Genomic DNA, 10,168 nt, shown 5'->3' with positions numbered 1-10,168 from the left:
TGTTTCTAAATTCAGAATTTACGCACTTGTTTCGAAATGAAACATACCTGCTATGCCAGCTGTTTTCTTTGGCCATATTGCCTAATGCATTACAATTTTGCAGCTCAAAAAAAAAAAAAAAAAAAAAAAAAAAAATATATATATATATATATATATATTATTACAATGTGAGGCTTAATTGCAACCCTGATTATGGGCCATGACATTTACTTTCTTGTAATTTCAAACATGTAATGCTAGATAGCCTATATCGAAAATTATACAGTTCGTTTAAACTTCAGCTCGTTCGTGTGACCACAATAGGCCGATCCTCTACCTAAATATGAAAGACAGTCCTGCGTTAAATTATTGTTTTCATTCCAAATTGAAGTGTCTATAGGTGTGACTGAAATAATACTTTACATAAATAAAGAAAACAATGTCATCATTTTTTAGGAATGTGTGTGACGGGTACTCTTCATTTATTTTTAAAAAATGACAACAATTGTAGATTTCCAATGTGCTGCTAAGAAGGTAAGAACATTATGACTATTTATCTTGTAACTATAGGCCTTAGTTGTTACTATTGTTATCATTATTGTATTATTACTAAACAATACAGCGTTAAAAATACATTTACAAGATGAATGCAGAGTTCATATATATTTTATCCAGAGTTGGAAAAATTCAAGATTGTCTTTAAAGCTGGGGGGTTTATAATTACAAATAATTAACAACGTTTACAGAATATAAATAATCAACAGCAATGACTCATTAGGTTATAAGGAGCCATGGCTAAGGTACTGTATATAACCTGTACTAAAACACAAATAAGTGTGTGATTGTACAAAGTGTGAAGTAATCATCCATTTAAAATAAGATATGTGGTCATAATATTTGTGCGTAAAGTTGTCATATCTGTGCGCAGTGATGTAAGTAGGCTATTGCTAGGCGTGAATTTCAGCTAATAACTATTGTAATGTGTATGACATTGCTGCACATTTCGTCGAATTTATAGGCATAAATCAGACTGATAATTTTGCCATTTTAACAAGGAATTGTAGCCGACACGAAACGCTGCTTAATTTTGACAACAGGTTTGAAGGCTTCAATTCTATAAACTCATTAGTTGAATATGAATATGATCATACAGCTTGGAATAGAGTCAAGCCAGGTGTATATATATTATTAAACCGAGTGAGTGAATTACACATCTGTGTCCAAAATATAATTTAATGCAGATGTTCCATCTAGCAGTGAATAACATGTCAATCTCTGCCATTTTGAAGCCATTTTGAAAAAAACTCCGCTACTTGCATTGACACATTGGCGATATTCATTTCATTTAATTAAAGATGGATAAGATAAGAAATGGATACGAAATCAATTAAACAGGGAGTTCTGGGAATAGGATATTTAGGCACTTGAATCAACCAGCGCCGCAAGGGGAGGAGCCTGCCGGTGAACCCCAGGCTCTATTGGGTCCCCTGCAGGAAGCTGCTCGCCAGACTTTTCGTCAAAATATGTCCTAGCAATGTCATGCTCTGAGAGATTCGTTTTCACGGCGTCCTTGGTTAACTCTTTCGTGGACTGCCGTCCAAAGGAGCCCCCCTCTGTTGACCACCCTCACCAGCACGCAGCCCGCTCTGACCCGGACTGCAGTGTCCAAAATAACTGTGGTTCCGTGCCAAACACGGCCATACCCGAGACAATGAACCAGCACCAGCAGTTGCAGCCGCAAGAAGCAATGGCTCAGCCTCGATACCAATACCACCAGGGAATACTGAACTGGGACGTGCCACATTTGAGCCCGGTCCTGGTGCCGCAGGTCAGTGCGTGCCCTTACAGCGCGTCAAACAGAAAAGACAACTCCTCCTATTTGCTTCTGGAACCTGACAACCACTCAAAACCGACACCGGACGTGTCTGCCTTCACCAGACTAATGTCAGAGATGGGCTCCATGACGGGCGGTTCTGGTCCAATTCAGGGCTACTTCCGCCCGGAGCAGTCATACTCGGGGATCAAAGTCCAGGAGTACAACAACAGCGTGCACAGCTTGCCCACGACCAATCCACCGCGCTCTCCCCACTCAGACTCGCGCCATTTGTGCAACTTGAGCTTCCCGGTGCTGCCATATCCAGACTCTGACTTCAAGCGCGTTATTGATGACTTAGCGCTGGGCAGCAGTGAGTGTCAAGCCCAGAGAAGCGATAGCAGCATCACCCTGGCCAGTCAGACCAACACGGAAGACTTGGTCATAGGTTTACGGCGAGACAAGCCCTCATCAGTCTTACCCGAGGGCGATAAAAGTCCCAGACAGGAGACGCAAGGTGGGTAAATGGAATGAAAAGGAAAAAAGCTCTGAAAGATAGAACGCGACCATGGCAATTGCCACAGGAAAGCGTGATCCGGTCAATCGAGACATGGTGATTTTTACTAAGGCTGTTAAAGGGAAGAGAGAGTAGAGGACAAAGGGAGCCATTCCTCGAAATGTATTTATTGCACGGAACTACCCTCGCCAGACTAAATTGCACTCAATTTTACTGTGCGCTCTTTTGAACATCAAAACAGCGGAAGTCTCCTTTGTGTTTAGGGACAGTTAGCTAGGCGTAGCATACAATTGATTGTGGGCCCAGGTTTATGTGAGAGTTGGCTATAACCGACTGACTCAGTCTCACAATAAAATGTAGGCTAAAGCTAATGCTAGCTTCTATTTGCCTGTTGCGATGCTAGATGCTATAGCTAACATGAATATAGTTTCGTAAAATGAGCACTGAGAGATGCCATAAAATCTCTAATTTAAAAAAGGCATGATATAACACGACCGTTGATCCAAATATTGACATATTTCAACTCAGGTTGTAAAGTCATCACGCATGCCAATATTTGACATTGAGTGTTCAAATATTACGCCATTTTGTTCCAAATAATATTTTTTATGTACAACTATACCATGCTTGCCACTAGTAAATATCGAAATAAGTTGTCCAACGGCATTTGGCATATTATAAATAAATTGTCATTATAGGCCTAGTACAACAGATTAATGGATCAACAATAACCCATTTATTTTATGTGAAATCTTCTGATTTCTATAGCCTAATCAGAATAGAGCTTTGTCACATAATGATTTATTGTGTAGGCTAGCATCATTTATCTTAACAATAGCCAATGCCTCGCTGTTAGGCGACACACTATTCACATCATCTGCTACATTCAGATAGACTACTACTTTTCTTTTTGTCCATTTACAATTTAAACATAGGAAAATATTTAGATTCGTAAAATATTTGATCCAAACATGGGGCCGAGCTTCGTTTTTTGTTTTGACGTATGGGTTTCTAGACAAATGGATTAAACTCCAGTAGGCACGACAATCGTTCAATTCAACACCAGAATTGTGAGACCTATTCCTATACCTCTCCTATGCACGTGTAGTCCTACATATTTCACTTTGTCCTTTTGGTAATAACCTATTCACGCCCAAGTAGAATGTACGTCGTTTTAGCTAAGGCCTACATGATAACAAACCTTGCATTTCAGAGAACTACCAGAGAACTAGCAAACAGTGAATTAGAGGAGAAAATAGAACACAAAACAATAGTACTATCACACACACACGGGAGAGATGCATGTCACGTGACATTATATCCCGTCATAAACTGAAATTATATCAGGTGGGGTAATGCCCGCGAGAGCATTTTAGAAATGTGCACATCCTAAAACAAATAATTCGCGCTCTGCCAGTCTATCACGAAATAAATGTTTTGTCTTGTTTTGACAGAGGACGCAACATTCAAAAAGGATGCGTGCTGTGGATGGCTGTGGGCGAAGGCGGGGAGGAAGAAGCGCTGTCCTTACACCAAATACCAAACCCTGGAGCTGGAAAAGGAGTTCCTCTTCAACATGTATTTGACTCGCGATCGCCGCCTGGAGATCGCTCGCAGTGTCAACCTCACTGACCGTCAAGTCAAAATCTGGTTCCAGAACCGCCGCATGAAGATGAAGAAGATGACACGGGAACACAGAACCAGGGACACGGTCACACATTTCCCCATCTGATTCCCCACAAACATGGTGCGCAGAGACAGGCCTACATGGACATGACTGAGTGCAGGAGCATGGGATGATGCAAAGTCAACAATAGGATGGACCATATACTGAAGGATGTGGAGATAGTGGTTCTGATCGGAAGGATGGGCTGGATGAAAGTGCAAGGATGGGCTGGATGAAAGGGCCATCTATGTCCTATACACTTTGCATGAGGATATGGTGGCTCTTACCGTTACACTTGAGTTTTTCCATGATGGAGAAATGTCGGGAAACGTTTGCTTTCTCCATACCCCTGTCCCGCAACACCCTTCATAAAAGCACTTTATTTGATCATTATTTAAACAACTGTCTTGTCGTTGTTTCTTGATGGCTCAATAGAATGATTGCAACGTTGCTTACTTGGTCTTTTTGCCAGACATAGGCTACGGTCTTGAATCGAAAACTATTGTTTACAGTTCATGCTAGGCTATGGGAAGCCAATTTAAAAGGATTACTTTATTTATGACGTGAGCACTATTTAATTTATTTTCGGACGCAATTGTATTTGTAAGCGCTGAAAAATGTGCACCAATAAGCACAATATTTTGAACTTCAATTTTGTAAAATAGGAAGGATTTAAAACATGATTTATTGTCTATACGGAGTCCTTTTTCAGCTTGACTTGAAACAAAGGATGTGTTTATTACAATAATGAATGATTTGATTATAAAAAAAATACATATTTGTTTCCTAAATGAGAGCATTTGAAATAAAGGTTACGGTTTCGGTGATATAGGGAAACATGCTCCTACTACGCACACGAGCCCTTGACCTTCCAAAAGGCAAGCCTGGGATATAATATATATTTTTGTCTTGTATTATCAATTTCTAAGCTAATATTTGTTTTGATATAGTTTCGCCTATCACTTCTGCTTGAATAAATATTCCCCTGTTCCCATATTTCTTCATTTGCAACTTCGATATGGATAGATAGATGGAGAAAAACATACAGAATATCTTGTTTTGGGAACATCCCATTGCAACAACTTCTAGTTCTAGACACCTATTACCACCTTTAGCCCATTCCTCTTCCGAGGAGCCTACTCCTACCAGGTCATATGAGCTCCAGTAATGTGATTACTCTTCCTGTAGTGATGATTGTAGTTGCTGTAACTATGATTATCAGGCTAGTATTTGTGGTTTGCAGTAGCATAGTTGTATGTTGTAATGTCCTTATCATAACAAGCAATGCCAATGCATACATTAGTTTTATACAAGGTCTATTTTATAACAATTTAATCTGATTTAGGAGTTTAACGTATATAATATACTTTGTCAAGGTTAGCCATCGTGTCCCTTTAACTTCATGTCCATTGTTCACTAGCTGCGTTCAGTGGACACATTTTTTTTGTAGCCTACCTTCTGAATTCAAAATATTATTATAATAATTTTTTTCTTCCAAAAGTCAAGATGCAGATGCCAGAGTTTCCGCTGCTGATTTGCGGGTTGTTAGCCAACAAACAGGACCGTCTTTAACGTCCTCTGGGAACAGTGTAGGCTTACATGCATTCCACATAGAATTCCCTCTTTTTTTTCTTCCAGATTGTTAGAGATTGGTCGAGCTGGAATTATGATCTGGTCTGTGACATTTATAGCCTTTTACCAGATCATCATGATAACCACTGCACGTTTAAAAAAAAAAAAAGTAATAACGTGCGTGTATTTAGTGTGTGCATATGATTATTTAGTCCCCATTGATCCCCTTTGTATCTAGATTTATGGATTCATTCGACGTTTATTGACGTTATCTATCGTTTAATTTTGCATGGACTTTCTCTGATATTGTTTGAATATGAAGATTTGATGGAAAACACATGCCGCAACTTCCCCACACTGGATACTGGCCTTTTGTCTGTTTGCCTTTTGTCTTAAAAGGAAACTGTGTAGCGTCTCCTGCTAGCATCGCCATATTGAAGAGCGCCCGATTTTTACTGACGCCTGTCTGGGGCATCCATTTTTTTATCAGGGGCAATTGACAGGGCATTTATTGTAGACTCAGGAAGTCAGGGTAGCGGATGTGTCACAGGGATTACACTACTGTACTTTTCACTACAATAGTATTGCCTGCTATTGTGGCGAACAAAGAGGTCTTAACGTGCGTTATAGGCCTTTATGTGCATGATTGAAATGGCATGGGCATGCTACTTCCTCTCATATTCTCCATTCCTGCTGTATTGCAGTTTGTATCTTGTCTCGTTTTATAACTGCTGATCACTTTAGCTAGTAGACATGGAATAAAGGCTACATTTAAAAACAAATGCTATCCATATGGCGGAACCAAGAACAACGTTTATGGATTGTCACCCAGGTTTTTACGGTATGGGAACTTGTCCAGTGGCTCAATCAGGTTATCTGAAGGTCTTTGAAGAGAATATGAGACAAAGCTGTTGTGTGATTTAGGTAGTTTCAAGTTGTTGGGCTGGACGCTTATCACAGGAACCTGAAACTACCTGAATTACTCCAGTACTGCACATCAACGCTGGTGCGTAATGGACGAATGCAACAACAACGAGAATGAGCCGTTTCCACATGTCTGCGTACTACCCTCCATTTTGTAAATGCACACTAAAAATGTTTTCAATATTATCTAGAAAAGTTGTTATTGTTGACATGTATTTCACTCCCGAGAGTCAACTTATTGCACATGGGCTTGTGGAGAGTTAAACGGCTAATTTAACCCTTCCCCAAAATACCTGTGCACACTTGGGTGTAATGAACGCTTCTTCTAATATATTAAATACATTGTATGAAGTACAGCACGCCCAGACGCCGTAAATCATCTACATTAAAAACACCAGCACCGGCTCTACCTCATATTCACACCAGCTTGTTTTTACTTTTGCAGGCAATTTAATAGCACATTAACATTTACCGTCTACGAAACATTTTCTCACTTCTATCATGTTTCAACTTTGTAAAACAAGACAAAAATCATTCACAATTTGATTGTTCTAAGTTTCTGCATTGTGATCACGAACTTTTCAATAAACTTCAATGAACAAAAACAAACTCAGAAGCCATACATGCTTTTGATAAATGTGTTTATTTCTTACAGATAAATGTTACAGCATTTCCGTTGAAACCTTCACAAAGTATTCATTACCCTTTTTTATTTATTTATTTATTTCACCTTTATTTAAACCAGGTAGGCAAGTTGAGAACAAGTTCTCATTTACAATTGCGACCTGGCCAAGATAAAGCAAAGCAGTTCGACACATACAACGACACAAAGTTACACATGGAGTAAAACAAACATACAGTCAATAATACAGTATAAACAAGTATATATATACGATGTGAGCAAATGAGGTGAGATAAGGGAGGTAAAGGCAAAAAAAACACATTTTGTTGAATTCAAAATGAATATTTTTTTTATTTTCACCCATCTACACACAATGCCCCATAATCACAAAGTAAAATCATGCTTTTCAAAATTTAAGGCGAATTTATTGAAAATGAAATACAGAAATATCTCATTTACATGACTATTCACACTCCTGAGTCAATATATGTTTAAGATTACAGCTGTGAGTCTGTCTGGGTAAGTCTCTAAGAGTTTTGCACACCTGGATTGTACAATATTTGCACATTATTTATTATTATTATTATTTATTTTTTATTTTTTTTTATTCCTAAAGCTCCATAAAGTTGGTTGTTGATCATTGCTAGACATGTCTTGCCATAGATTTTCAAGGCAATTTAAGTCAAGCCTTGTGTTATAGGTTATTGTCCTGCTGAAAGGTGAATTTGTCTCCCAGTGTTTGTTGGAAAGCAGACTGAACCAGGTTATCCTCTAGGATTTTTCATGTGCTTAGCTCTATTCCATTTATTTTTATTTTGAAAAATTCCCTAGTCTTTGTCGATGATAAGCATACCCATAACATGATGCAGCCACCACTGTGCTTGAAAATATGGAGTGGTACTCAGGACATAAAGTAAATTTTTAGCCACATTTTTCACAGTTTGACTTTAGTCCCTTATTACAAAACGGATGCATGTTTTGGAATATTTGTAATCTGTCATTTAGGTTATTATTGTAGAGTAACTACAATGTTGATCCATCCTTAGTTTTCTCCTATCCTTAAGTGGTTTCCTTCCTCTCCGGCAACTGAATTGGGAACGACGCCTGTATCTTTGTAGTGACTGGGTGTATTGATACACCATCCAAAGTGTAATTAATAATATTCAATGTTTGCTTTTTCTTTTTTAACAAGGTGCCTTTGTTTGTGAGGCATTGGACAGGGTAGCCTAGTGGTTAGAGCATTGGACTAGTAACCGAAAGGTTGCAAGTTCAAACCCCTGAGCTGACAAGGTACAAAATCTGTCGTTCTGCCCTTGAACAGGCAGTGAACCCACTGTTCCTAGGCCGTCATTGAAAATAAGAATTTGTTCTTAACTGACTTGCCTAGTAAAATAAAGGTAAAAAATAAATAAAAAAAACCTCCCTGGTCTTTGTGGTTGAATCTGAGAGACCTTACAGAAAATTGTATGTGTGGGGTACAGAGATGAGGTAGTCATTAAAAAATCATGTTAAACACTATTATTGCCCACAGTGAGTCCATGCAACTTATTATGTGACGTGTTAAGGAAATGTTTACTCCTGAACTTATTTAGGCTTGTCGTAACAAAGGGGTTGAATACTTATTCACTCAAGACATTTCAGCTTTTCATTTAATATTAACTTGTAAACATTTCTAAAAACATAATTCCACTTTGACATTATAGGTTATTGTGTGTAGGCAGGTGACACAACATCTCAATGTAACCATTTTAAATTCAGACTGTAACACAACAAAATGTGTAAAAAGTAAAGGGGTGTGAATACATTCTGAAGGCACTGTACATCTTCATATATAACCCCAGGGTTACCATGAATTTTACCACAGGGATGTCTCTATTGGGAAAATGACAGTAACACGCAAATGGCTGACACACTTTCTCTTGTTTGTTTTGATGATTTCATGTGAAAGAGTACAGACTTTTTGGACTGGTATGAAGAGCGAGGCCCTTAGAGGTGTGTGTGTGAGTTGTGTGTTGTGTGTGTGTTTGAGAGAGAGATCTGTCATCGTGAAACCTAACAACGTAATTAACTTGGTCTGAAGGTTGATTCTTACACGTTCAATGGCAATCAATTTAAAACAGGTTCGCCCCGATCCGCCATTGCATTCTGCATTTCAGTTGGCAAAGAAGCCTATTATTTGCTTCCCCAGAGTTAGATAAACTCATGGATACTATTTTCATTTCTCTGCATCCATTATGAAGGAAGTTAGAGGTAGTTTCGCGAGCCAATGCTAACTAGCGTTAGCGCAATAACTGAAAGTCTATGGTATCGAGTAGCATGCTAGCAGTTACCACATACTTCCAGTCATTGCGCTATTTCGGCTAGTATGCTAGCCGTTACCATAGACTTCCAGTCATTGTGCTAATGCTAGTTAGCAATTGCACTAACACTACTTAGCAACTTCCTTCAGACTGTAAGCAGAGACTCTGGGGAAGTAGATAAAGGGTTTCATTGCCAAAATCCTGAAGTATCCCTTTAAGGCTTATCCAGAGGGGGCTCACAGAAAGATGACAGAGTGTAACACATATTCATGTCAGAACGGTAATTAACAGACATAGTACGTTTGTATGCAGTCATGTCAAACTTCAATGTCTGTAATATTATTTCAGCAGTGTTCACGAAAACATGACCCTTATTTAGACGCTAGCCGAAAAAGCTAAAGGTCAATTCATTTGCATTTCAGCTACAACTTCATGGCACTGTGTTAGATATGTATATATATATATATATATTATCATTATATTTTATCTGATCAGGATAGATAATTCAATGCATACGAATAGCATATGTTATATAGTTTACAGAGAGCAAGCATATGTGTTAACTATTTCCCACATACAATCATGTCTTGATTATTAATATCTTAAAGGCAAAGCACTTGTACTCAACATTCCACAGAAATGTAAGGCTGATTTATTGTGACCAGTTATTGCTCAAATGTGTAGGTTACTGTTTACTGCTTTAGGCTAGCAGCAACCATCACCGAAAGAACTGCAGACTGCATACTATTTAGCATATAGGCTAATATTAGCTGCA

At 38.5% G+C, this 10,168-nt stretch overlaps 1 protein-coding gene across 1 annotated transcript; it reads left to right on the top strand.

The window, feature by feature from the left end:
- The first annotated feature begins 1,507 nt into the window (after positions 1 to 1,507).
- LOC118365202 (homeobox protein Hox-B10a-like) lies at positions 1,508 to 8,028 on the top strand. Its single transcript, XM_035747207.2, has 2 exons — positions 1,508 to 2,309; positions 3,764 to 8,028. Exons 1-2 carry the CDS (start codon positions 1,514 to 1,516, stop codon positions 4,039 to 4,041), a joined length of 1,074 nt encoding a protein of 357 aa, XP_035603100.1. The 5' UTR covers positions 1,508 to 1,513; the 3' UTR covers positions 4,042 to 8,028.
- Positions 8,029 to 10,168: the final 2,140 nt, after the last annotated feature.

The sequence above is a fragment of the Oncorhynchus keta genome, chromosome 32 (genome assembly GCF_023373465.1).
Source record: "Oncorhynchus keta strain PuntledgeMale-10-30-2019 chromosome 32, Oket_V2, whole genome shotgun sequence".
NCBI classification, from domain to species: domain Eukaryota; kingdom Metazoa; phylum Chordata; class Actinopteri; order Salmoniformes; family Salmonidae; genus Oncorhynchus; species Oncorhynchus keta.
This window is presented reverse-complemented; position numbering and strand designations above follow the sequence as displayed.

What these genes read in the sequence shown, in the direction of transcription:
- LOC118365202 (XM_035747207.2), top strand. Translation starts at nt 1,514, where the DNA reads ATGTCATGCTCTGAGAGATTCGTTTTCACGGCGTCCTTGGTTAACTCT. An exon ending in TCCCAGACAGGAGACGCAAG is followed by an intron (nt 2,310 to 3,763) that starts GTGGGTAAATGG and finishes TTGTTTTGACAG; the next exon opens with AGGACGCAACATTCAAAAAG.